At 34.9% G+C, this 27,997-nt stretch overlaps 2 protein-coding genes across 5 annotated transcripts; both read right to left on the bottom strand.

Annotated features, from left to right (window-relative positions):
- Window positions 1-44: 44 nt before the first annotated feature.
- Dlg5 (MAGUK family member discs large 5) lies at window positions 45-27,731 on the bottom strand. Of its 4 annotated transcripts, none has more exons than XM_088231250.1 (25): window positions 27,599-27,718; window positions 27,131-27,193; window positions 25,058-25,374; window positions 24,411-24,526; window positions 23,607-23,759; window positions 22,627-22,747; window positions 20,207-20,448; window positions 19,258-19,485; window positions 16,627-16,727; window positions 15,554-15,693; window positions 15,013-15,108; window positions 14,713-14,925; window positions 14,097-14,260; window positions 12,626-12,822; window positions 9,793-9,872; window positions 9,533-9,675; window positions 9,167-9,411; window positions 8,996-9,069; window positions 8,566-8,638; window positions 6,488-8,481; window positions 6,131-6,408; window positions 5,212-5,441; window positions 2,479-2,708; window positions 1,975-2,194; window positions 45-1,869 (listed from the first exon to the last, which is right to left on the bottom strand). In XM_088231250.1, the coding sequence occupies exons 2-25, from the start codon at window positions 27,171-27,173 to the stop codon at window positions 1,763-1,765; spliced, it is 5,805 nt and encodes a 1,934-aa protein (XP_088087376.1). In that variant the 5' UTR covers window positions 27,174-27,193; window positions 27,599-27,718; the 3' UTR covers window positions 45-1,762. The 4 variants fall into 4 exon arrangements, with proteins under 4 accessions (XP_088087376.1, XP_088087377.1, XP_088087378.1 ...); XM_088231251.1 differs by having other exon boundaries at window positions 27,563-27,679; XM_088231252.1 differs by lacking the exon at window positions 23,607-23,759 and having other exon boundaries at window positions 27,599-27,731.
- On the bottom strand, window positions 869-1,759 carry LOC148278545 (uncharacterized; the record flags this gene model as incomplete). The annotated part of the gene is made up of 1 exon (XM_088231257.1): window positions 869-1,759. A coding segment is annotated over one exon (891 nt), but the record flags the coding sequence as incomplete, so codon positions are not given.
- Window positions 27,732-27,997: the final 266 nt, after the last annotated feature.

The raw sequence follows: 27,997 nt of genomic DNA, 5'->3' as shown, positions 1-27,997 counted from the left end.
TACACCGGGAATGTAAACCCCGATTTGAAATAAAACCAGACATACATAGTGTGCATAATATTTTATTGGATGGATGTTCCTACGTCACAAATGAGTAGAACAAATTGAAGCTCTCATGTCATTGCATATTATAGTTAGTAAAATCGATCAACAGATATATTGTACATACATACGTACTATTGTGTAAATTACATTTATATAAATATGTACTTCATACTATCATTATTTAAGAAATATTACACATATTATTAAACTTTGTATTGTTACAACAGTATAATATAAAAAATACTTCCTTTTTTAAAAACATTTCTATTGTCAAATCGATATTTTTGTTTATTGACAAAAGTTGTCTAAGATTTAATTTATTTTATTTTATCTACATACATAGTATATCAGCTAACTGATATGTTATTAATTTAATATAGAAATTATTTTAATATTGCATTCCCTAAATCTACATTTATTATGCAGTCTAATTGACATATTAAGAACTTTGGTCAAATATACCTATACTGTAAATACAAGTGATGAGAATTCTTTAATCATCCCAAGCATTCGTAAATAACTTTGTTTCATTTGCGTTTATCGTACACCCATACTGGGTGCAACTTTAGGCCGTAGAGCAGCCAAATTGTTGATATTACACAGAGGGAGTTAACTTTTAACTCGTGTTATACATTTATAATACATAATCAAATAGTATTGAGGACGTTGTCATAAATACAGTTGATAGGCTAAATATTTTTTAAAATGTAAATATCATATAAATAAATACTTCAATAACTATCAGATCATATTGTAACATAAAAATATATAGAAAAAAAGCTTTAAAAAATTGATAGTACTTTACAACTCTCCTATATTTTATTTATAAAGATTTCCAAAGACCCTTAATAAGTCCCACGGAGGGAGATTTACGTCGACGGCTGTCGGTGGACATGCGGAACCCAGTCAGGATTTTCTCCTTCAGAGTAGATCGGGAAGACGAAGGTTTCATCAAAAAGTGCTTCAAGTCATCGGTGAATGTCTTTCCAGAGTAGTTAGGGCTCTTCGGCTCTCGATCCTCTATAAAGGATACAGATTTAACCGAATGTGAAGATCCCCGGCGGGTGGAAGCTTCTCCCGAGCGACTGCGGCGCTGACTCGTGTCGGGAACTGATCTAGTCGGAGTACAGCCGCACCAACTAATACTTCCGGCCTTCCCCGCCTTACAGGTCGATCGACACACTTCGCACCGAGATTCTCCGCAATGAACGGATGAGCTTTCGCTTTTACGTCTTGAGAGTTTCTTTGCATTTTCTTCGCCGTTAGCCAACTTTTCATAAAGGGAATAATTCCTGTCTCGAATGCTAGATGAGGATTTTCCGTTAGTATGATTTTTCGAAGCTTTTTTTCTGTAGCGTAGATTGATTTCTGCGAGTTTACTCAATTGCTTTAAAAACTCATAGTCAATTTCCAAGTATTCCGCGTCAGGTTCAGAATAATAGCCGAGAAATCTTTCGGGAGTAGATAGAGCAGTTTCTCTAGGTGGTTTCTTCCCTTTCGTAGTAGATAGAGCAGTTTCTCTAGGTGGTTTCTTCCCTTTCGTAGTAGATAGAGCAGTTTCTCTAGGCGTCTTCTTCTCTTTCGTGGAAGACTTTCTGTTGCCCGGATCGGAGTGGTAAAGGGTATCCGGGTCCAGGTAATGTTGTTGGTTGTGCTGGGGAGAAGGATGGCAGAAGGTGACACTCTTAGGAGGGGGGCGCGGGGTGGGGGGCAAGGGTCAGGCCTGGGGGGAGGGTACCCAGTGTGCCTTGCCCTGCTCCTCGTATACGGCGGCCTTCAGCTGAGCGCACATGTACGATATGTTAACACCAGCAGGGATAACAGCTAAAATATTAAACCAAAATTATTATAAATATCAATAATTTAATTTATGAATACATAAGACGGTTCAAATACATACTTGATAAGGTCGCTGAAATATTTACTTACCGGAAACATATTGTCTATATTCAGTTTCCATTTTCAAAGAATGTTCGTACATTTCTTTAATAGCTTTACCGGAGACTTTTTCTAAAGAAGAATGTTTATCCTTTACTTCCTTTATCTGCTTTGTAGATTTGAATTTAATCTGAAGTACAATCGGATAGATTTGCTGTTTATGTAACTTTTCAATGGAAGCCACACTGACATCCAAGATACAGTGCATTCCCTAGAAATAAAATATAGCTATTACATATGTTGCCAAGTTAGTTTTCTTCACCTGCAATACAATTATTATAAAACTTGTCATCTGACAGTTCCGCTTAGGAATGATAGTTTACAGGTCATAAGCCCTGTAAATGCCTAGACTTTAAGATCCCTTCTTAAAAATGTTTCCTCTGTTACAATAATAGGGAAAAAATCCAGCCTGCCTACAAAAATTTAGACATACTCAAAACACTGTTGACTAAGAATTTTTTCAAAAGAGAAAAAATGTCTGTGGTGTGGGCTGACCTTGTCACAGATGTCCTTAATGTTTTGCAGGGAGATGCAGTCCAGGTAGTGGCTGCGCATGCGAGGCTCCAAGTAAGTGCCGACCGCCAGCGCTCGCTCCAGGGCGGCTCCACTGAGCTGAACGGGCTCCGGAGTGGCTCGGCAGAACTGGTTGGGGAAGTCCGTCACCACCTTCTCTACCACACACTCCCACAGCGGGCCGATCACTACAACCGGCCGGTGTGATGGATCTAAATGCAAAAACATCAACCATTAAAAAAAATACACCGCAACCACTTTTTACAAAAATGAAATAAAAAAATTTAACAATAATTGAACAATGCGTAATAATAATAGTTTTCGTTCCCTACATCGCTCTTTTACTTACTAAGTTCAGAGATGTATGCACAAGAGAAGGGTGATTGTGCATAATCTTTGTTACAATTTTTATCGTCATGTTTTATAGCGAGGTAATTACTAAAACTAGGTAAATTCAAAATCAGCATTTGGGAGCTACCCACTACATACACATTTTTTTTATCCTCCTCCATGAATGCTACAAATAAACAAGCCATGCCTTTAAATCATCATAATGTGATTTAAATGAACCACAACTTGTCCTTTTGTAGCATTCATGGAGGAAGATACATATACGTGTTTTTAGCGGGTAACTCAAAAATGCTGATTTTGAAATTAGTTACTAAGTTCTAGTAATTATTACTATTCGTTATAGGCAGGCAGCCATTGCTGGCCGCCTATATCTCGTGTACTGCTTTTTGTCTGCGTTCTTCCTTTAAAAAAGCATCCAAACGGTTTCTGAACTGGTTGACCGAAATGGAATAGACAACTAAGCTTGGCAATTTATTCCAGTCTGAAAGTACCCTGCTGGAAAGAAAGTTTTTCTTGGGATTGGGGTAGAATTGGGGACGATAGAGCTTCCAGTTATGACCCCATAAATCTGTGTTGGCATTTAATTGATACATCTCGTGCAGGGGACAGTCGTAGTCATTATTGAATATCTTATAAATTCTCTCTTTCGTCGTTCTTCCGATGATGCAAGTCCTAGTGCTTTTAATCTACCATCGAAAGGCATCCTTTTGAGTAATTTGGGGATTTTTGTAGAACATCTTTGGACTTTTTTTTATGTCTGTAGTGAATTCTTTACCCCATGATATTTTTCAATAAAATTAAGGTTCAATAAATAGTAAACAATCTCTTTTTTTTTTAAATTCCGGAATGATTATCCTATCCTCCATTGTTATTTACTTAGCATACTTTTTTACACGGTACTGCGCGGAACATATCGCACCTTTAAAGACAAACCGTTACTAAGCGAAATTTTTCAAGAATTAGTTTAAAATGTTCTATTTAAAAAAAAGAAACATTTCTGAATTTGATGTTATAGTGTACATCCATCATTATGACCCTAAAAGATGGCTCAAATCACCATGATCTTAAATTCTATTGCGAAAAAGACTTGCATTTTTTGTATTTAAGCTCCCCTGTTTAAAATTTTATATTTTCGTTTAGTAACGGTTGGTCTTTAAAGATGCGATATCCCCCATATAAAACGGGGATCCGGTGTACTGATAAACAATCAATCAGCATCATTATCACACCAGTGCACAAGGCACTGCATCGGTAAACAAAATGCAACGTATATGTGAACATAATTATTTTTAATGACAAAATTAAATATTTTTTTACAATATTACCTTCCTGTCACTAAGTCTTTTGGGTTGCATTATCGAGATTATAAACAAGCAAAAGTCACTAAACCAAATTTTAGCCACCTTGCCACATCAAAAACCTTCTAGATATGTATTTGGAAATGTATCTTGAAGAAAAAATTACCAATGGAATTTATATGAGTAAATGAATTGTGTTACATCGTTATATAGTTGAGGCAGGTTCACAGGCATGGGTCGTTCCTGGTCGTGTCACTATAAACTGTCTCTGTAATCAACTAATGTACGTAGAATACATATCTCAATTATCATTTCAATTATGCTTATATATATTCTTTTTCTGTTGATTTAAATGATACTCTTATTTAGTTTTTTTTTTTATACTACTATATTTTACTATTATTTTGTTGATTTTAATGATACCACTATTTTGTATATTTGATTATGTGTGATTCTTAATTTGTATAATTTATATTTTAAAAATTATTTCTGATTATCTTTTTTTGCATTGTATTCTTTGGAATTTGATTATTTATTACATTTACCTTTTTTTCTAGATTGTTATTCTATGTCATAATAATTTTATCTATTTAATTTTACTATGTATTTTTATTGTTATTTATTGTGGCTTGACACGGGCATAGCCTAAAAAGCCTTAATAAGTTCATAAATATTTAATTTTTAATGAATAAATAAATAAAAATAAAAAATAAATAAAAAATAATGTTTCTAATAAATAATAAAATACATAAAACTTCCAAAACACAAATATCTGATTTTTCCTAGTTCTCCAAACTTTCGAATTGCAATTTGGGTTAGTGACTTTTGCCTAAACGAGGATGATATACAGTATATAAATACAAAACAGATGATGAAACTTTAATTTTTACTTTTTTTATATACTAAGGCAAGTCTTACGCTTCGGATCCAGCCCAGTGACTATGAACTATTGCAATGTACACACCTTTTTAAACAAATATTTCCCATCAGCTGTGTTGGAAATTGAACCACAGATCTCTCGCGTGGTAGACAAAAGCGTTAACCACGAGGCGGACAATATACTTACAGTGTAACTGTTCCACTCTCTGGTAGGTGCATAGTGGAAACTCCTCATTGAGATTTCCCGAGTCACTCCACCAGCCGAGGTTGGTGTTGGAGAAGGAAGCCAATTCCTTGGGGTCGCGGTGCTTCTTCCGCTTGAAGAACGATCTCCTAGTGGCGGTCAGGCCACGCCTGCTCTGGCCCCCATCCGCTCCCTCCAGCGAACCCACTGACCGTCGGAGGAGCTCCTCCACTCTGTTGACAATACAATGTTTCATTAAAATTAAGATATCAATTAGCGTGTTAGGTAATTATTTAAACCGAAAAGTAATTTAAAATAAGCCCAGTAAATGTCTAGGTTTTTCTTTTATATTTGCTTCTCAAAGAATTTCTAGAAGGTTTGATCCAGTACATGTAGATTTGGAGATACTTAAAATATTATAAATGAAATTTTTTATCAAAGTGACACTAAATGAATGGCATTTAACAATTAACATTGGCAATTATTTTTAGCAGAAGAAAAATATTTTTACAGTGTCTAGTGAGCTTTCATATTGTGGCTGAAGAGCTTGATTCTGGATCACAATCTTAAGGACATTTCGAGCATCGAAAGACATTTGTGGCTGATTATCTTTCTTTTTATATAAAGCATGATCATCTTATTTTAACTGTCACTATGTATCAGTGTATGTCCTGAGTATTATATTCCTAAAAATTGCAACCCACTTGAACAGTATTACTTTAAAGTAAAAGTGAAATATATTGAAAATAAGGCAACATTTGACAACCATTTTAGGCAGAAATAGTCGTATTAAAAAATAAACTAAGAATGAAAATCTAAGGACAAAGACAGCAATGATTGCAAACTCGTAATATTGCTTAAATAAAGTAGGAAAGTAGAAAATTGTCATTTATCAATATTAAACAAACAAATATGTACTCACTTGAACTTGCTAGGTATAGTTCCCCATTGCTGTTTATTCCCTTTGTGGTCAAGTTGCCAAGCTCTCCATAATCCAGGAGCACCATTAAATAAAGTATTATCCACGAAAATAACTTCGTCTCTCCGGAACCACAGAGAGTAGGCATCAAACTTAGGATCCACGCCGCTAGATCCGAGGTCAGCGCTTCTATCAAAACCAGCTCTTACAAAGAAGGCATCTCCGGGCTTATCCTTGATTTCATGGTAACGTTGCAAATCATGTCTGGCTAAAACACTCACCTAAAAAACAAGTAAAACAAACATTTGTTAAGTGGAAATTTAAATGAATTAATGCCTAATATATTAGAAAGGAACATACCTTATCGGCAGGTTTGGCTAATTCCAATGCAGCTTGCTCGGCGGTTGCGTGTCTCAAATCGGCATTATTGTATTCTAAAATTTGGTCACCCGTTCTTAAGCCAGCATTAAATGCCGGGGAATCTATCTGGACACTGTGGACAAATATTCCAACTGCGTTACCCCCAACTAAACTTATTCCGAGATCAGAACTCTTTCTCATCTCGATGAGTAAAAATCTAGGCTCGGACAATTCTTTACTTTGGGACAGTCGGCTACTATTCATATCTGAAGTGGGCGCTTCAAGCCGCAGTGATTGTTGGGGGCCTGGAGAATTACGAGGCGTAGGAGATCCTGATACAGAAACCTCATCGCCAGATCTTTCTCCTGATGAGGAACTACCTGATCCTTCCAGTTCGTTGTATTTATCGGGGCTATATTGCACCAGCATAGTGATAGAGTTGCCACACTGACGCAGTACATTGGCAGCCAGCTTGTATGTAGCAGATCTCATATTGATTCCGCAGACCTCAAGAAGTTGGTCACCCACTTGAAGTCCTACCTGACTAGCGAGGGAGTGTTCATTGACAGTAGATACAAATACTCCACCACTCTCTGGTGGACATGAAATCTGGATTCCGAGGGGTTGCTGACTCTTGTCAATGTGCACTCTTCTCAGTTCTCCGGGTAAAGGTTTATACCAACCTAATCCGCAGTACTCCGGCATGGAGTTGCGAGTGTTGGTATGAGGTAATTGTTTGGCGTGAGCTCCGCGTCCGGGACTTAAGACTTCTACATGGAATGTGGGCATCGGTGAACCTCTTTCAGAGCTGCGTTCGATGGAACCTGTGCTCACCTTGCCCGCGGAGTTTTTTGAAGTCACACTTGGATTGGATGGTATTCTAAATCTTGGATTTTCTTTTTTCCGAGGAAATGTTCCTCCTTCGTACCCGTGATGATGATGATCCCCGGGATTGTTTCTGGGTACTCTTACATTTGTCTGAACATCGGACGCATTGTGAAAGTGCATTCCAAAGCTGGCACAGTCAAACCCCACACCGATGCTCTCACCTGATTGGCTCTGAGTCATGGACATGGTGGGGCTAGCGGGGTGAGTGTAACGGTTGGGAGGGAGGTGGTGGGGATGAGGGTTCACAAAAGGCGGCACTCCCCCAGTGCGGTAAAGCTGGGACTGTATACGGGAGTGGGAAGGAAGGGTGTTAGTGAGGCCCATAGAAATGCCACTTGTCAAACTATCGGGCCCTAAGCTTTCGCTATCTGAAGGATACTTGGTCACTTTTGTTTGAGCACATTTCTTTCCGGTAAAGTAATCTAAAACATCCTTCCCATGGCCTTTTAGGGAAAAGTCTAAAGGATTTTTGGAGATAGAAGATATAGGCGGAACAAATTCTAAGGAACTGGGACCTTTGTTTGTCGCTACCATATAATCCAGAGAATTCGGACTTTTGCTTTCTCTAGTCACAGGTTGATAATCGAGGGAGTCATCGGAGGGATTCAAAGTTCTACTTAACCTATTAGGAGTCATATCGTGTTCTGTAAAATCTTTATCTAAACTTCGGATTTTATCAAAAATTATCATGTTGGGTGGAGAAAAGGCATTGTTCTCCGATAAAGACACAGGTTTGGGGAAATTCATATGCACTTTAGAGGGGCTGGGAGCTGACTCTATGGATTTGTACACCGAGTGACGGGATGGGGTACTGGACTGAGTAAGGGGCATGTGAGCTAAGGGAATGGGGTTGGAGTTCCTGTTGCTCCACTGCTGTTCAGATTGCTGTAATTTAGTAGGAGGACTCAACAATATGGAAAGGGGAGGTCTCTCTTTCTTTGTTCGCGGTTGAACTATTGTGCCAGTTGGGTTTTGTTCTAAAATTATATTAGATCTAGCCTTTGGCCAGGTACCGCCATTGTTTTTGGTAGATTCGGAACTACTTTGTGAACCTTTTCCTCGGCGTTTGGAACGTTTTAATACACCACTCGATGAATCTTTATTACCTGAAAATTTACAGTGATTGCGTGAGATATCTGAATTACCTATTTAACTTCATTTTAAAATGGTCACTATATTGAAGAACTTACTGGTTTTTCCATGATAAGTATCAATAACAGAATCTAATTCAGCTATAGCGTCACTTTCAGGAATTACACTTTGCTAGAAATAAAACGGGAATGTAAATTATTGATCTTAAGATATATATTTATATGATTCAAGCAAATAAAAAAGAACTTTATTTAAGAGCATACATAATAATGTAATTGTGACTTTTTAAACTTCTTTCTGCATAGTTTTTACTAAATCCAGAACTCAAAAGAGCAAAACAAACCCAGCAGATTGAATTACATAAAGAACACATACTAACAAATGGCTTAAGGTAATGATTAACTAATTATTTTGCAAGTTCCATTTTTGTGCATCTATCGGAATTGAAATTTTGACAGCAGAATATTTATTTCACTCTAGTGTATGACACATTATAATTTTTTTAAAAAACAAATTAGATATACATACCCTATTTTGTTTATCTTTGGATTTACTTCTTCCGGTAACTGCTTCTATTTTACCTAGAATCATATCCCATGTTCCTGAAAAAAAAATGCATTATTTAAAAACAAGATTCTAAATTAGGATTAATATAATGTATTTAAATTATGTAAAATGCTGTGAAATATCTTAACATACCTTTCTCATTTCCCGATGAGGAATGGCTTTTTTCATGGGATTTTCCCTGACTGCCGGCACCAACCTTATACACGTATCTTCTCTCTAAGTCAGTAACAGGAATCTCAAAAGGATGTGAAGTGGGAACCTTCTGGTCTCCAGCAGACATGATGTACTGGCACCACGGCTCGTCAGTTTGGGAACAGCTATTCACCATCTTGTTGGTATGATGTGATATTCCCAAGGAGTCTTTGATAGGAGAAAACCTACAAAATCCAATACATAGCTTGTATTAGCATTTCTGGATATCGTCAAAGATTTGAAGTGTCATCTCGAAAGATTTGAAATACAGGTACAACTGGAAAATAGCAATTATTAAAATCATACCTATTGGAAAGATCGCTGTTAGTTGATCCACTATGAGATATGTGCTTTAAAGTAGTAATAGTTACTGTATCAAAGTGCCTATCGTTGAGGATCATCATAGCTTCAGCAGAACTTTTTAATCCATCCATCAACTTGTTGTTAATCTGCAATATAACATTTTAGGCTACTTTAAAAAGCGACAATAATTAAAACATAAAACTTTTAATAGGGTTTATTTTTAAGATTTTGTGTTTAATTTGAATGATAGAAAAAATTCTTACACTCAGGACTCTATCTCCTATGGCCAGATTTCCTTCTTTAGCTGCTAAACTACCAGGTGCTATTTTACTTATGTAAATCCCTGTGAAGAAAATAAAATATACATATTTATTATTAAGAGTGCTGAGGTTTTTTGGTTCAATGTGTAAACTCAATAAGCACAAAAATGAATTAAACGTCATACAACCTCAGCTAAAAATTGCTTGCAGCATGATTAAAAATAAAACCGTATTATCATACATGATGCATATATAAGGATCAGTGCTTTGCAAGCTTCTAATGTCGTATGGGATAATACGTATGGAAGGGCATTTCATCATTCACAACCTACAACAATAATTTCCAAAGGCCCATTCAAGATATCAGTTCTTTTCATATATTTTTATATGTACGAGGTGTGTTCAGAAAATAACGGGCATTTTTTAATTTCGCAGGTTTGGAGACTCCGATTGTCATTATGTCGGTATACATGCCCCTAAAGTATGCTAAAATTTTAAGCTGTATCAATTGTTTACTTTGTCTGTGGCAGCCGCTAAGGTTAGACGTGTTTTTATGAGCTCGGCAATATTTGTTTGTTTAAAAAAACTGATCTAAGAATTTGCATCAAATTTTGTGTAAAAAATTAAATAAAGTGAGTGAAATGATAACAAAGGCCTATGCTGAGTCTGCTATGAGTAAAACAAGAGTTTACAGGTGGTATAGGCGTTTCCAAGATTGCCGTGAAGACATTGAAGATGACGAACGGCCCGGACGCCCCAGCACATCAACAACCGATGAAAATGTTGAAAAAGTTAATGAAATGGTTATGAACGATCGGCGAATCACAATCAAAGAAGTCGTTGATAATGTTGACATATCGATTAACTCATGCCATGAATTTTTTTTTTTTTATGTTTTGGGTATGAAACGCATGGCAGCAAAATTTGTTCCAAAATTTTTGAATCTCTAACAAAAACAGTAGCGAATGGAAGTTGCTCAGGTGTCACAAAACGAAGTCAAGGACGATACAGAATTACTGAAACGTGTTATAACAGGTGACGAAACATGGGTTTACGGATATGACGTCGAAACAAAGGCTCAATCGTCCCAGTGGAGGCATTCTGGATCGCCAAGACTGAAAAGGGCTCGACAAGTGCGGTCGCTGTGATGCTCACTGTGTTCTTTAATGGCATAGTGCAACATCAAATCTTGCCACGAGGTCAAACGGTCAATAACCTACAAGGTCAACGCTGTTTGCGTGAAACAATACGTAAAAAACACCTGGATTTGTGGCAAAACAATTCATGGCTTTCGCTCCATGATAATGTACCTCCTCACACTTCATTTCTAGTTCGTGAATTTTTGGCCAAAAACAATACAGTAACGATGCCCTAGCCTCCATATTCGCCAGACATGGCTCCATGTGACTTTTTTCTACTTCCAAAAATAAAGAGAACCTTAAGGGCTGCGTTTTACAAGCATAGATGACATTATAAGTGCATCGCTGAAAGAGCTACAGGCTATCCCAAAGATCGAGTTTAAGAAGTGTTTCGAGGATTGGAAGAAGCGCTGGCACAAGTGCATAATATCTTATGGGGACTATTTTGAAGGCCGCAACATTAATGTAGACGAGTAAATTTTTTTTTTTCAAAAACCGAAAATTCCTGTTATTTTCTGAAAACACCTCGTATACAGGTAACCATAGATATTATTCAAGGTGGGAAAAAGAGATCCCAATAAGAAAAATTTAGGCAAACATGCTATATATATTAAGAAAAGAGAAATGGAGGCACAATTTACACTTTGTTCTTTAACCTCCGAGAGTTTTTGAGAGAAAAAAATGTTCAAAGTAGTTTTGTTAAAAATCATAGAAATCTAAATTTTTCTTTGATATATTTACACCAACCATCCACAGGTGGCTTTGCCATGTCCTTTAACATGTACAATGTACGTCCATACTCCTTTACGGATAAATTATTTGGGGCATACACGGTACGGCCATACTTAATATCATGGAACAAATTAATAATTAACACTTTTATAGATATTTCAACAGAGATGGAGAACTCACTAGAGGGTAAAATCCAGCACTTGCCTATATAGATTTAGACATACGAGGTATATCCAGAAAGTAAGTTTCGTTTGTATTTTTTTAAAATGAAAAACAATGAACGAAACTGCCATTGTAGCACTGTGATGGCAGTTTCGTTGTTGTCGTCAGCACTGCGAAGGAGTTGACTCTATTTTGAGTTAGCTGACTATGATACTTGTTTGAAAAGCCGAATAAAATTGAAAATCCTGCCGCTTGCGAAATAAGGTCTGTAATTTGTTCCCTTAATGAGAAAACCATTAAACCAGTCAACATTTATCGACAGATCTGTGAGGTGTATAAAGAACATGTGATTAGTGATTCAATGGAAATGTGCAGGGCGACGAACGAAGTTAGCGTCCTTCTTTATGATGAGGTCGATTCCCCTTTAAGGTAAGCACCCACATGTCCGCATCACACGCATCGGATACATCGTATTAAACGGATTTTAGAATTATTTGTATAGTTAGCATCGGATGGACCGCACTAGTATGACTATATAAGAATTCTAAAATTAGTTTGATACGATCTGTCCTATGCATGCGATGCGGACATGTGGGCGCTTAGCATTGTGAAGTGCCTACAAAATGGTGGGAGTTATGTAGAAAAACATTTTAAGGTCCAAATCTTATCTTTTTTAAAAAAAATACATATAAGTACATACTTGTTTTCTTTAGCCTGGAAACGGAACAACTTTCTGGATATGCCTCATAATCAAAAATATTTATAAACAAATAAAGATAGAGGAGATTCTGTTGTGTACTAGCCTTGGTGGAGGAGGAGGCCATGGTCGGCTACATTAGCCCGGTTGAGCTGTGCCGTGTGCAGACAACGCGCACGAGGGCGGCGGCGACGCACCAGCAGGCGTCCGCGCGTGCCTTCGCGCAGTGCCCGCTGCAATCCGACCGCGCCGCCCGCCGCGCCGCCTCCACCGCCTACCACCTCCAGCACACAGTCCCACACCCTGTGGACAACAGTCATCCTGTTGTTAATACTTACAGTCCGACTAGGTTATTACGAGGAGTCGGGACAGATTAAATTAGCTTATTATACCATGGAAAGGATTTTTAAAAATATAGTAATAAAATTATCTGTTACATAAAACATAAATTAAAAAACAGAGCTTCGGAAAAAAAAACATTAACAAAAGGGGTATACAGAAAATATAAATAAAAAATATGTCAAAAAATGACAATTATTCATAATAAAACTAATTAAATATACTAATGTTCTATCAAAACAGCTTCTACAATAATAATTTTAGACGGTTAATTATGTCACTTGCGGGGGCAGACGTTAGAATATCGAGACTCTAGCCATAAATATTTATAGGATTATGAGGTACTAGGCCTCACTGAATCCCACTAAAACGTGTGTCACCCTTTTAATCGGTATGTAGGATCTTTTCCCGTGTTATTTATGTATTAATTGGGACACAGGGATGATGCTTACATACTTCATTTTTATGTAAAATGTATACCGAGGGTGTTATATGACTTTAAAAGTACTGATGTAAAAAAATATTAAAAAATATCCAGCCAATGAGAGAGCATCAATGATATTGCTTCTAATTAAACAAATAAATATAAAAATATCCAGCCAATGAGAGAGCATCAATGATATTGCTTCTAATTAAACAAATAAATATAAATATGAGGCATGTTAAAACAAAGATGACATTCTGAACTTTTTTTTTTTAGTAATATGCAATAAATGCTTTTTTAGTACTTTTCCCAGACCGATAGGACAATTTATTATTTTGGTTAATAACATATTGTTGCCAGAAGTTACCCTCTGTGTATATTGTATTGCGAATAATCGGTAAATTATTAAGGGTTTTTAATTGTTTTTGGTGTTTGTTCTGTAACGTAAAGGAGACTGCCATTGTTGTTGCAAAGTTAAATATATATTTAATCAAAAATGTATGAAAAACTGCCATTTATGCTCCGAAACCTTTGCAATCGTGAATAGTACTATTGTTTCACTATCCATCGCTATATCTAACTCATCACAGATAGATAGTAGAGATTGCCGAAAACACAAATTAGGTACTCCGACACTTGCAAAGTATCATGAACCTAATACGATCCCGGCGCCCGGCGGCTAACCCTGTGTTGTTGTCGAAAAACAGTTGACAATAGAATTACTTATTTTTACTATGCATAGACAGTGATTTTAAAAAAACTAAAAATATATATGTACATGGAATACCTACATATATAAATTCGATTTACTTACTTTAATTTCCCATCAACAACTGAACCTTTCTGGACGGAAGCAACATAGATACCATAGTCATTTGGGTAATATGGATCATCTCTGCCACCAACTAGTTCGAATCCCAAATCTCCGTCTGTTGGTAACCCTGATAAATCTACTTCAAGAATTTCTGATTCCCATTCCTGTAAAATTCAGTGAATTTCTCAATTAATCTAATCATTTACTATATTATGTTTAATAAAGGGTTTTCGTACATTTTCTTTTTCCAACAAAAAAATCATTATTAAGTCATAATTAACAACAGGATGTTCGCCATAAACATAAAAATACTCAATTAATCATAAATAAATGTTAAAAAAACATCTAATTCGTCCAATAACTGTTTTTACCTTTTAATCAACAATAATTTCACTAAATCTATAAGTTTTATGGCTTTTCTCAGAAACTTGGCAATAATAAAAAACAATACAAAAGCCACTTTCCAAGGCTTGCTTGAAATATATTAATAGGCTGTGATTATGTGTTCCGTTGAATTGAGAAATATTTTTGAATATCCTTTTACTATATTTCCATTTCAAAACTTTTAGATGCGAATTGTCATTTTTTATTTACATTCTACATGTTTTGTACTGACCTGTAAATCAGCGTCAATAGCAGAATCCCGCGAATTATTATGGGTGATGGGGGAATGATGGACCCGACACGAATTAGATCCATCCTTTTCTATTTCAGACTCGAACTTTTCTTTCAGTTCTTTAAGTTCCTTCGATGCCTCATTTCGTTGTTTTTTTATATCATCGGAATCTCGCAGAGCTTCCGCTAAATCACTCACAGCTCGGTCTCGTTCCTAAGAATAATTATTAAATCATATTATAATATATTCAAGATATTCATATGTTGCGCGATCAAATCAGAATTTAAACATCAATTTTACCTTTCTTAATCTATCACATAGAGTTCTAATACTTTCTCTTTCCAAAACAATTTTATCCCTTTCTGAAAATGCCCAATCTCTTCTCCGTTTTGATACCTGTAATCATAAATTAAAGAATCAAGATGTTTTATAAGCAATTTATTAAAAGTAAATCCAATAGAAAAATAACAATCATAAATTAAAGAATCAAGATGTTTTATAAGCAATTTATTAAAAGTAAATCCAATAGAAAAATAACAAGACCATCCTTAATTTCGTATTTAGATTCATTAAAAAAAAACAATGTTTGTAATTAAAACATGAGTTTTCAAACACATTTGTTTTTTTGCAATTCCATAGCACTGGAGACTACATAAAATATCTTGGCTTACAACTTTTGGATGCTTTTATTGTTAATGGACAAATGACATACATCAACAAACTAAATTCAATTAAGTCTTAATTTTGCGTGGATAAAATGATGACGCTTTTTGCATAGCAAGGCACAAGTCCCGTATTGAAAATGCAAAATAAATCATATTATTAACAGTGTTAAACAAACCTCAGCTTCTTGATGTGCCTCTGTCAATTCACTTTGTAATTTATCAAGATTTTTCCGTAACCTATCCAGCTCTTGATTGGCAGTTTCTAGATTGTCCACTCTTTCCTTGTGCCTTGGATTTAAAACCATACCTACAAGCCCTGAAAAATAGATTGATACATTTTATGAACTAATGCGACATGATTTGGTAAAGATGAAATAAATAGGGCACTCCATTAATACACTCATTTCAGCATATCTTGATAATTTGGTACATGAAGGCAAGACCATCGAGTTTACCCTCCAGATACAGCTTCAAAGATTATGAAATATTGTAGTGATAAAACACCCAATTTTATAACAATCTTTTATTGGCATCTATTATAACCCATTACCTTTCTGCACCTAATGGTGCATAGGGCACTGCATTGGTACATCAACCGGGGCGTATCTTCAGGTGCCAGTTCTGAGAATATGAGAGTGTAAAAAAACCTTTTAAGATAAATATTTCATGTCCATTACATTAGGAACTGAACCAGAGACCTCTTGCATGGTATTCAAACGCGCTGAACATGAGGTGACAATTAAACATAAAAAACATTAGTACCTATAAAAAAATTATTTACATCCAACTATTCAAAATCATTATATAGCACTTAGTAAAATTATGATTTTAACACACTTAAATATGAAATTATTACAATGTTTTGGGAGTGTGAGTTAACTAAAAAAAAATATTAAAAAAAATTTTTTTTTAGTTTTTAATTTAAGCTATTGATATATTTCCTTCCTCTTCTAATAGGTTTTAATAATTTAATAGACCACAAGACGGACTTAAGGGTTAGTTTTCATAATATCCTCATTTATTTTTAAAGCAAAAATGTCATATTGACATTTTTTTACTAATTTGTGACACGCAGTTGATGGGTTTACGAAGAATGAGTCTTTTCTTTAAGAATTTTTCATTCATTTTTAATTTCCTCACTTTTATTGTATTCCTCAGTTTTACTCTTGTTTTTTAATGTTGCTCCCTTTAAAAATGTAAAAATGGGTTTTTATTGCATTGTAAAAGTTTTGCTATAGTCTAAACATACCTTGCAATTTGTCCATTGATGCATCTGTACCTTGTGCAGTACTGTTGCCATCCTTTCCTGATCCGGAACTACCCCCATGATGATAGGCCAAACTATCCAATCTGGTCAAATTAAGGACATCAATATATTGCATTTGTATTAATGATAAAAAACACTTATTAAAGTAATTCTAATTGGCCAATTCAAATTTCATTTCACTGAAAATCAGAGTTATTCCAATATCAATACTTGAACCCAATTTTGCAATTCATGTTTCAATTTGCAAAATTTTCACAAGATACAAAAATACTAGTGCATATTAATAAAAACAAATGGAAACTGCGAGTACAAAATATTCTTATCAAGGAAGACGGCCAATCCTATTGAGAATTATTATCAATATATTGATAGCGAGATAACTTATCTAAGTTTATAACAGCAAAATATTACAAAAATATTAATTACGTATGTTTTATACATTGTTATGCATATGATAAATTAAAAATGTAACCCTAAGTTTGGGTCGAGCCAACCATTTTATTTCTATCAATGTTAATATGTACCAACAGAGCATTGGAATACCATTTGTAGTCCTAATATGCGGGGTGGATAGAATAATTAATTGATTTACAAAAAAAAGTAAAAATCGATAACTACAAAAACGGTTAACATTTTACTGAACATGAATAACCTTTATTTTATAGGTCTAAAAAGCCGTTTTACATTGGGCATAAAATAGTACAAGATCTTGGGCAGTTTTTTTAACAATAATTATTGTGCCAAATCTTGGGCCATTTTATTAGCTGTTTTACATTGGGCAGTTTCCTGCGCGTAAGCATGAGCAGTATGAAGTGTTCGACGCCATTACAGACTACAGGCTGTTTGACATTTGACAGCTCGCAAACCGAGCTATTTAGTGACGACGCCGTTACTGACAACTAACAATATATTTTTATTTTTGCGATCAACAACCAACACAAGGCTTCTAAATCAACGTGGATTGTGAACGTTTTCTCCTAGCAGCTTTTTCAGTACCTGCACAAAATGTTCTTCCTAAAAAATGTCAAAAAACTCAATGACAAAAAAAAGATTTGATCTAAACTATTTTAACTGTTTTCTTAATGGTTATTGAAGGCATGATTTTACATACAATTTAAGAAAAATGTTAGATTTTTATTTTTTTAAATTTAAATCTTTATATATAAGTACCAATGTAGTTTTTAATCTAAATTTCAAGAGGCGTAATCTTTAAAAAATAACTAATTATGTATCTTATTTATGTTTTCTTCATATTGCAAAATTTGAAAAGATCTGCGTTTTAAAATAGCAATGTCATATGATTTCCTTACTTTTCATCATACTACCGGTTTACTTGGTTTGTACTTGGTACTTTGTACTTGGTTCAAAAATTGGTTGAAAAATGCGGTTTATCTTTTTCTGAATTTTACCAGATTTATTTTATTTTACATTGATACCTACTGAAAAAACATACAATTTGTAGATATTGAATTCTACGACAAAATTATCTCCTCAGTGTTTCTCTTTGCTTTTATAATAAATCTGTATTTTTTTTTGATAAAATGGCTTTGTATATTTCATTTAATGCTTTTGACAGTAATTTTTTTTTTTATGAATAAAGAAATTAAAACAAAGCAATACTTTTTGTTTATGATCACTTTAGCTCCTTTTTAAATAAAACACGTTTGAAGAAAAATGCTGTGAACTTTTAGTTGTATTATTATAAATGGATTTTCATCTGAATTAACAAAATTAATTCAGTTCGACAGTTTAAGTCAGAACTACGGGACGCGAACCTTATTCGGGAGGATGCGCAGGAACTGGCAGTTGACAGAGAGATGCATAGAGGCTCTTAGGAATAAAATTATTTAGCACAGGGATTTTAAGTCACAGTTTAAAAATTTGAAAAGAAATGCTGGTTTAAAATTTAAAGTTTGTTTTCATTTCACTAATTAATTATTCTCTCATTAGCTTTGATTTACATCTCTAAAAAATAATCAAAATTCTAGAAAATATACAAAAAATCTTTATGTACCAATATCTCTCTACTTATTTATTTAGTTTTTTCAATGAATAAATCGTTAATTTGTTCTTTGTTAGTTTTGACATAATTTGTGTATTGGATAAATAACATGACACCAAGCAACAACAAATAATTTGGTGCGCCTTGAAAATTGAAGTTGACAGATGACAGTTAACAATATAAAAGTGGGATGCGCGCGCAGATATTGGCACAAATATTGTTTGAAAAATATGACGTGTTTTATGTTTTTGGAATTTGATTTCATCCGAATTGGAACAAATTCTGCACAAGATCTTGTACCATTTACTGACCAATATAAAACGAGCTTATCACCACAATGTTTATTTACGTATATTGCCGGGCCACTCCGTATTTACTAAACTTAAATAAATATTTATTTAATACAATCTCGTTTTTCTTCTAACTATATATTACTTTTTTTATCTGTTTGGAGAAATATTTTGAGTAGGATAGAAATAGGTTTGAATTGTAAACTTTTTAAGAAATAACTTGTAAGGCAGGATGTGGGACTGTGTAAGTATGTAAAATACCTAGCATCGGCGGCCAGCTAGTTTGTGTCTTAATACGAGATTCCTCAATATATCACTCACCTGGTCTTGGCCTGGGCCGGGTTACGCGTGAGGTCGGAGCACTCGCGTAAGGCGCGGTCGCGGTCCAGCAGGGCGGAGGCGATCTCCCGCCGGAGGGACTCGGCTTGCAACTCCAGGGCCCTGCGCTCGCGCTGGGAGACGGCCAGCTCGCCCTCAGCGGAGCTCGCGCGAGCTACTGCTCGAGCGAGGTCATCCGACAGCTTCTCCATCTCCTTGTGCACCGTGTCCCTGGTTAAACAATCAACTTGGATAGACGACAATGTTTTAAGAACGTCCAAATGTTTATGGGCGGTGGATTTTACTCCTAGGGAGTTATTGAAATCTAAATCCATTGGAACGTTGTTGAGAAGGGAACATGGAAGTCTAGGTGTTTACAGGGCTTATGACCTGTCATTGGTTGGTTTAAGTGGCTACACTCACCATTCTGCCTTAGTTTAAACATCCACATTTCGTTAACTCTTCGGCCAGGTGAATCTCATCCGCATCAATAAAGGTATCAGCTCACAACATGGAAGATTTGAACGAATATAGATGTTCAAACATAGGCAGAGTGGTGAATGTTACACAGTGTGTAATGTGGGCACTTAAACCAGGTCATGAGCCCTGTAAATGCCTAGACTTCTATAGTATCTTCGACTCGATGGCTGCTCACGGATAAAAAATCCTGAATAAGGAAATGAATAAATCAAGTAGATATAAGTCTGCCGCGTTGTGTAATGGTTGGCGCGTTCGCCTAATAATCTTGAGGTCCCGGGTTCGATTCCTGGCAGGGTGGACAAGAAATATTGTTTTTTGACGACAATATTCCAGTGTTCCAGAACTGGCACTTGAAGCGTAGGACTGATCACCTTACCTTCATGTAACAGATGATGGAAATACGCTGCATTCTGTTTACAAATGCAGTGCCTCATGCCTTACGGAGTGCCGAAAGGGGAACGATGATGATTACCTTTCACTCATGATGAGAGAGTACTCGTGCATGGCAGCATTTCTCTCTTCCGTCAGTCTCTTGATGTCCTTGGTGGCCTTCACTCTCACGCTCATGGCCTGGTTCATCTCGCGCACGGCCTCCTCGTGCTGCGACTTGACCTTGTCCAGTGCGTCGCTGTAGTTGTTCCTCTCCCGCAAGGCGATGTCCCACTGTCGGATGGCGGCGGTGCACTGTTGCTTGAGCCCATTTCGCTCCCGTATCTGTAGGACAAAATAATGTGTGTTAAATACATATCACCTATTAAGAAACCGGGGGGTTTGCATGCATGAATAAATTTAACAACTCGTTAAGGAGAGAAGTAGGCTAGTGAGCATGCGTGAGTCGGGTATTTTATACGATGCGCAAAAACACATTTTTTGAAGATGGATTCATTAACAACACCTCAAGTGACGCGACATCTGTCCAGCTCCAAGGAGAATCTCAGACTAAGTTTGCGTTTGACAGAAAATAATTATTTAGTTAGTTCACTCCATATAAATTTATATGAAAATCAATAATGTTGGAGTAAATGAGTGAATAAATACACATATATTTATATTTTATTGGCTTTATTATGTTTTTCATATTATTAGCATTAGTATCAAAGAAAAATTTTGAAGTTAACATCCTTGCAAGACTTTTAATTGTACCTACACCTAAGTCATTCTTTATAATTTTTGCCAATATTTAGGTGTGATTATCAGTGTTCACATATTACTAGAGACTGGAAAATTTCACGATTGCGATAAAATGAAAAATAACGCAAAATTCGCCATTTTTATGCGAATAATGCGAAATTTGGTGTTTTTTGAAAATAACCCAAAATTCGGTGTTTTTGGAAAATAACAAGCTTAGCAAGCTTTAAACAGTTATAAAATATTTAGCCGAATATTTTAAGTTGCTAACTTCACGCTCGTTTCTCTGCATTATTCTATGGAATCTTGGCTAGATTCGAATTGGAGGCCATATTTGTTTTCATAACTGTCATATTTCCATAAAAGTGTTGTTATGTGCCAATTCTGTTGAATATGATGATATCTTGGGAACGAAAGGATTCTTGTGAAAAACATATTCATGGTGTGAAACATAGGAAAAATGCCGAGAAGAATTCAGCTTGCACTTCAAATCTTATAAATAAAAGATGTTACCAGAAGACAGGACGCTGTTACAGAATTGGCTAAAGACACGACTGAAACATTTATCAAAACCAACATACCTTTGGAAAAACTCGATGATCCGCATGTCAGAGCCTGGATTGACTAATATATGCAAGGTATTTGATTTATTTTTATAAACTTTATTCTGAGCAAAACGTTTATTTTTTAATGTTATTTTACAGATTTTGATAAACCTAACTGTTTTTGACACATATTTACAAAGTGGTAAAATACGACATTTGACATTTTACCTGTAATTTTTATAGTACGCAGTGAATTTGTTTCGTAAACTTCACTGCTCAAAACAATTTCCAAAGCCACAACTTTTACAAACACTATTATAATTTCAAGATTAACGCCGAATGAAAACATTTGACAATAGACTTAAAAAATTGATGAAAATACAGTTTTCCTTTCTCAGTTTACAGTTGTTTTTTTTCAGGTGCTGGAGATTTGCCGTGCACAAAAACATTAAGGGAGAAGTATCTCAGAATTGTAGCTGCCGACAGAGTTTGCAAAGAGAAAGAAGTTTTACAAAACAAAAAAAATTATGTGTTTTGCGACGAAATTACCGATTCTTCAGGCCGTTGTGTGTTCGCCATATTATTTAGAATTAATACAAGTCCTGAAGAGGTAAAACTGTTTGTGGCGGGGGTAAAATTTTTAGAGTCAACCAACACTACAAATTGTGTCAGGGCTATAATAGATGCCCTAAAAGACTACAATATTGAGTTTAAAAATGTGAAGAGTGTAGTGATAGATTCAGCGTGTTACATGACTAAATGTGTTGAGACGTTGAAGGTGGTTTTGGGTGACCATTTTTTGCATGTGCATTGCACACATATATATTCCGCGTTTTATGTAATATTTGCTTAATTTTTTGTATTCAAAACAATATGTATTACAAGTTAGTTTATAATATGTAGTTTATATTCAGTGTTTTTAATGTTGTATTTTTGTAAAATTAATACTTTTAATGCAAAAAAACAACACCTTTGACTTTTATTATAAACCTGTGTACTTAAATTGGTTCTCAAAAATAACACCGCCGGTTTTCAAAAATTTATTTCAATAGATGAAAACAATCGATTAAATATTCATATCTTTATCCATTAAGTGTGGAATTAAATTTATCTGAATTAGAATTTAAAAATAACATACTTCGTGGTTGCCCAAACATCAAGTGACCATTGTTCATAAATTTATAGATAGAGATAAATAAAAGATAATGATTTTACTTACTGCAGAGTTCCTCTCCTGCGTCAGTTCATGGGCTTGTGCCTTTAATCGAGCATTTTCCTCTTGACACTCTTGAAGTTTTTCTGCAGTTACACTGTGTCCCGATGGTATCACCTCTTCACGCCTAGAATGGAAAGAAATTTTCAATATTATTACATGCAAAAAAAATCTGAAGTACATAATTGGAAAGACAATACGTTTTTGAATAGACACGTCTAAAACCTAAACAGAGGCAAAAAAAAAATTAACAACGGGAAAACGGAAGTGTAGGGATTAATAGGGCTTATAACCCAGAGTAATTATCACCGTTCTGCTTATGCTTGAACATCAAGATAGACTGATTTCAAAAGATGGAAACATTTATTTGAGAAAAACATGTTTCCATCTGAAACCAACAAAACTGAAGAAAGGGCGTATTTTCAATAGCAGACAAAATTGTTAAGTGACCGGTTAACACGTTTGCGGACACTTTTTTCTCATAAAATCAACTCATATTGACACATATCATAACTTTCATGTTTTTTGGAATATTTCAATTCGGATTTGGTTAATGGTTACAATTACCAAGTAGCCAAGTAGCCAAGTAACCAATAAGTAAGTAAATCTAATTTAGGTTTCTTTGACGGCTGTTTTGATTTTTTTACTTTTATATTCGTTTTTTTTACTTAGGTTTCACATATAGCTGTCTTTTACTAGCAATGTTTTTTTGACTAACACCTATGCCCGTCATTTCTTAAATGAGAGACACGATTTTGATGGCAATAGCCGACATTACCGCGAACATGTTAAACCATATAGGCCAGAAGCTCTAACCAATTTTAAGTTAAGATAATATGACAGATTGTATTTTTCAGTGTACTATGTTGTTAACTAGGTACCAAAATAGGCAGTAAGTCGTACAATCCATTTGCAAACATTCATGTTATTTAAATCAATTAAAAATTAGGTATGTACTAGAATATTTTATGGAATGTATTCAGTACCTCTTTCTAAGAGTCTCGTAATCGTTTTTATGAAGATTGTGCATGAGAGCTGCGTCCCCCCCTCCAACTACCACACTCCCCTCTGCTGACCCTTCCCCGCCACTCCCCCCACCAACCCCATCCTGCTTCAGTCGTTGGACCTCCCTCTCCAACCTATTAAAGAAGGAAGGAAATATATCTATAGTTTGAATTAAAAACTTAAAAAAAAAAAAAAGAGAATGTTTTTCGAGTGAAACCATGTTCCAGAAACTTTCTAATTTTATATTTAAGTATTTTAAAATTGACATTTTACTAAATACAATTAAATTATTTTAAATAATGGATATAATTAATGGTGGTTATTTTTTTTTTCCAATAATGATAACTAGGATGCTAATGTTTTCAATGTTTAATGTTCCAGCTCCCGGTCAGAGTGTTTACCTACTATGCAAGAGGTTCGATTCACGACATAGTTGTGATGAAATATTTATTTAAAAAGGGGTTTTTACGCTAGAATATTTCATAGTCCCTGGCACCTGGGTGCGATTCTGAAAGCTCTCGCAGGGGGAGAGAGCACTTTGCTAGCATGTGATTTACTCAACTCCAGCGCTAGAGTGTAAGACTGATCATCTAATCTTCATGTAACATAAATGATCAAGGTGCGCTGCGTTTGTGCACCATTATATGCGATAAATGAATTATGATCAGGTATAGGATCACTGAAAAGAAACCTGATAAGATTACTTCAAATCTATTTATGTTCGTTCTATACAGAATTTTGTGACAATACATCATCAAATTGTATGTAGCGTGAAAATTGAATACCTTTGACTTTCATTCAAAAGTTCCCCATACTTTCCGCGGAAGTTGTTGGATTCTTGGGCAGTCACTTCCAGCTGACTCATGGCTGCCCTGTGTTGTGCTCTGAAGTACTCTAATTCCTAGTAATCAAAACAAAATAATTTATAAAGCAGTAAGTGAGAAAAGCAGGCATACTGATCTGATCAACAATGGCCAAATGTTTGTAGACAGGCTGGACTTCACTCCCTAGGGAGTTATCAAGATCTACATTTATTGCAACAGAGATGGAAAAACATTTTTCTAAATGAATATGGAAATCAAGGCATTTACAGGGCTTATGACCTGTCATTGGCTCGTTTAAGTGGTGAGATTCACTTTGCTGAAATATTTCGCTCGCTAGGTAACGCATGAAATCTCACCCACATCTATAAAGATTTCAGCTCTTTTACTTCACAAAAGTCAACAGGTGGAAAAGTTGAGGAAATGTAGATGTTTAAACTAGGCAGAATGGTGAATGTTACAGTGTGTAAATTGGCCACTTAAACCTGCCAATGACAGGTCATAAGCCCTGTAAATGCCTTTACTTCCATATTCCCTTCTCAAAAATGTTTTCCCCTTCTGTTGCGATAAATTAAAATACTGATCTAAGGCGATATAGAAAGGTAGACAACCTTCATGGCATGTTCACATCGGCGGCTGGTCTCCGAATGTTGTCGCCGTAGTGTGTTAAGCTCGTGCACCGCCTTATCGTATTGCTGCTTGAACCCCTCATTGTTCTGCTTTTGTAATAACTCATATTGCGAATGGTTCAAGGAGTCGTACGACGGATTCATGCCTTCGTACGTCGGCTGCTTGACCACCCTATAGTTGTTTTGCTTATCATAGCTGGAGCTTTGGGCTAAACTCTCAAAATCAATGGGCAGCGGAATTGTTGGCAGAGTTACCGTTGAACGCTCGCCGGAAGGTATGAAAGAGTGTGAAATGTCCACTGCAAACAAAAATTCGGCATTAAAAACTAAATTGTGTTATGTTTACAAAAACAAAAAGCAGAGATATCTAAGTAGGGTTAAAGTTTTGAATACCAGTACAATTATTAATAAAATAACACCTTCGTTCACTCTCAAAATCAGTTTTTGGTTATTTTTTATGGTGTAGTTGACTATAAGTGAAAGGGCTGTACATAAAATCTTAATTTATGTGAAAAAAGTGTATTTTAAAAAATTTGCAACATGACACCTTCATCCACTCGTGTCATCAGTTATTAAAATTGGTAAACCTAATTTATTTATATTTTTTTATCGTTTTCAAACATCTTGGTGTGTACAAAATTGAAAATATTTTATATCAATTTAAAAAGAAAAAGAGGAATTTAAATGTACACATTAAATTAATTCGATAGATAGTGTTGCAATAAAAATATTCACATCAATATAAAATATGAAGTACTTAATTCATTTGTTTTGAATTGAAATTAAATAATAATTAACCACCTAAACGTTAGAACATCGTGCTAAGAAAAATCGTACCGTACTGTTTATAAACAAAATAAATAATAAAATAGATTCTACATAAAGCCAATTGATATAAATCATCCGGGTGAAAGGAGTTTCATTATTTTAATTTTACCAGGTAACATATTATTTTAAATAAAAAAACCAAATGTAATAAATAATATATAACAATGTCTTAGAGGCAAGTGAAGAAATCTCCATAAGCTAGCTCCGTGTTGAATACAAGACAAAATAAACAGCAGAAATTGGTTTCATGTTACATTATGCAAGATTGAATGGCAACAAAACCAGCAACCGTGAAATGTATTGGTGCTCGTCAGATATTGTGGATGTTAAGTAAACTTTCTCTTATTTTAATTGCAATGCTGGATAATGTAGATCATATTGAAGTTAGTTGAGATCGTGGTGTAGATAGAGAACACCAACCTACATACACATGTGTGCATCGGGTTAAGAAATAACAACAGCAAGTCATGCGAGCACATGGAATAACAGATACTACTCCCAATGTTATGCATTGTTGACACAAGTGTTCCCAAACAGCCAACTTTCGTGTATGCATATGAACTGTATGCATTTATTATACTTCTATGCTCGTTTTACTATTTCGTATTTAACTTAAATCACTTAATATACCAAATGTAAAAAAATGCTATAATATACAACTGATCTGATCTGAACTGAAATGGCAAGTGGGAAAAGTAGACAAACTGATCTAAGGTAATAAAAAGGTTGATTGAAAATTATATTTAAAAAAACTACATATTGAGTATATATCTTAATGTATTTCAATTTATTTTTGGAGGCAAAAATTATCAATAAGATCCAACATACAGCGCTACTTACATTTTTTTAGTACACAAATTAAAAAAGGATGACATCATTATCTTTGCCATAAATCTACTTAACTTAATGTGTAAACATGGTGACCGCATAAATATGTCAAATTTATTTATTATTCCGAACTTAGTATGTAACTCGAACTGACACAAGCCTGGCAATATTTATTAACAGTTTTCTTTCCTACCAAAGAAATTTAAGTACATTATTAAATGATCCAGGCTCATTAAGACTATTTAATAAACTTTCTATGTTATTCGAAATATTTAGTGAATCAACGATGCTTTATAGCCGCTTACGAAATGTTTTAATCTTCCGGGGCTGTCAGATCGTGTTATCTAAGTACGGATATAATGCATTATAATAAACAAGAAAAATCCAAATTTATCTTACCACCACTTTCATTACTGTCCAGGGAGGATGCGCCTGAAGCCATTGTCTACCATCCTATAATTCCTATAACCGAAACATTTACGTTACTAGCCGAGATAGAATGACAGTTCGACAAAAGTATCACAAATAAAAAAAAATGTAAAAGAACACTGGTGAAGGTTGATGATGTGTCTTAATAAGCAAAATAGAAAGCGGGACTAAAAACAATATGCTTACAGTAAATAAACGCAATTGTTTTACACCGTATATTAACAATCACTGGGGTTTAAATTACGAGTAAAATAATATTTTCTAAAATAATTTAACAAAATAGAACGATATCAGCTGATCACACTCGAATTTTATAATTAATAAATAATGAAAAACCACATCCAATCGGTAAAACGTGTAAATCAATTATGAATGAAATCGCAGAAAACTTTATATGCTCACCAAACTTTATAACACCAAATATTAATCATATCGCACCTGTTAGAACAAATTTATGACAATTCGCCATTTTAGCACCATTTACCACTACGAACGTCGTCAACAAATATAGCAGTTGTTGCTGACAGACAACAGTACATATTTTTAGTCTATGCCTGTGCTGACAGAGTGTAATTTTCTTGCCGTTGGACAACCTTATTTCTCATGTGGTTCGGTTTTTGTGATTCCTGTTATTGACCCATTGACCGTAGACAAAATTAATTTAGTAAACCGACAATTTCGTTCAGTGAAATCTGTAAAATTGATAATTTATTATTACGTGTACACTGTTGATAATTTCCGTAAATATTTTTTAAAATCTGATCATAAGATTTTATTCAAATTTAAATAATATTTTCTTCTTCTTAGTTTTTTTTTGTCTTTTTTCCCCCCTAACTG

This window comes from Micrasema longulum, unplaced genomic scaffold (assembly GCF_059751315.1).
Source record: "Micrasema longulum isolate JH-2025_06_02 unplaced genomic scaffold, ASM5975131v1 h1tg000862l, whole genome shotgun sequence".
NCBI classification, from domain to species: Eukaryota; Metazoa; Arthropoda; class Insecta; order Trichoptera; family Brachycentridae; genus Micrasema; species Micrasema longulum.
This window is presented reverse-complemented; position numbering and strand designations above follow the sequence as displayed.

Bases quoted from the DNA above. Each gene is read 5' to 3' on its own strand.
- Dlg5 (XM_088231250.1), bottom strand. From the start codon at position 27,173: ATGGCTTCAGGCGCATCCTCCCTGGACAGTAATGAAAGTGGTG. The intron at 8,639-8,995 runs GTATGTATATCT...TTTTATTTCTAG, and splicing joins CCAAAGATAAACAAAATAGG to CAAAGTGTAATTCCTGAAAG. The intron at 1,870-1,974 runs GTAAGTAAATAT...TTAATATTTTAG, and splicing joins ATATAGACAATATGTTTCCG to CTGTTATCCCTGCTGGTGTT.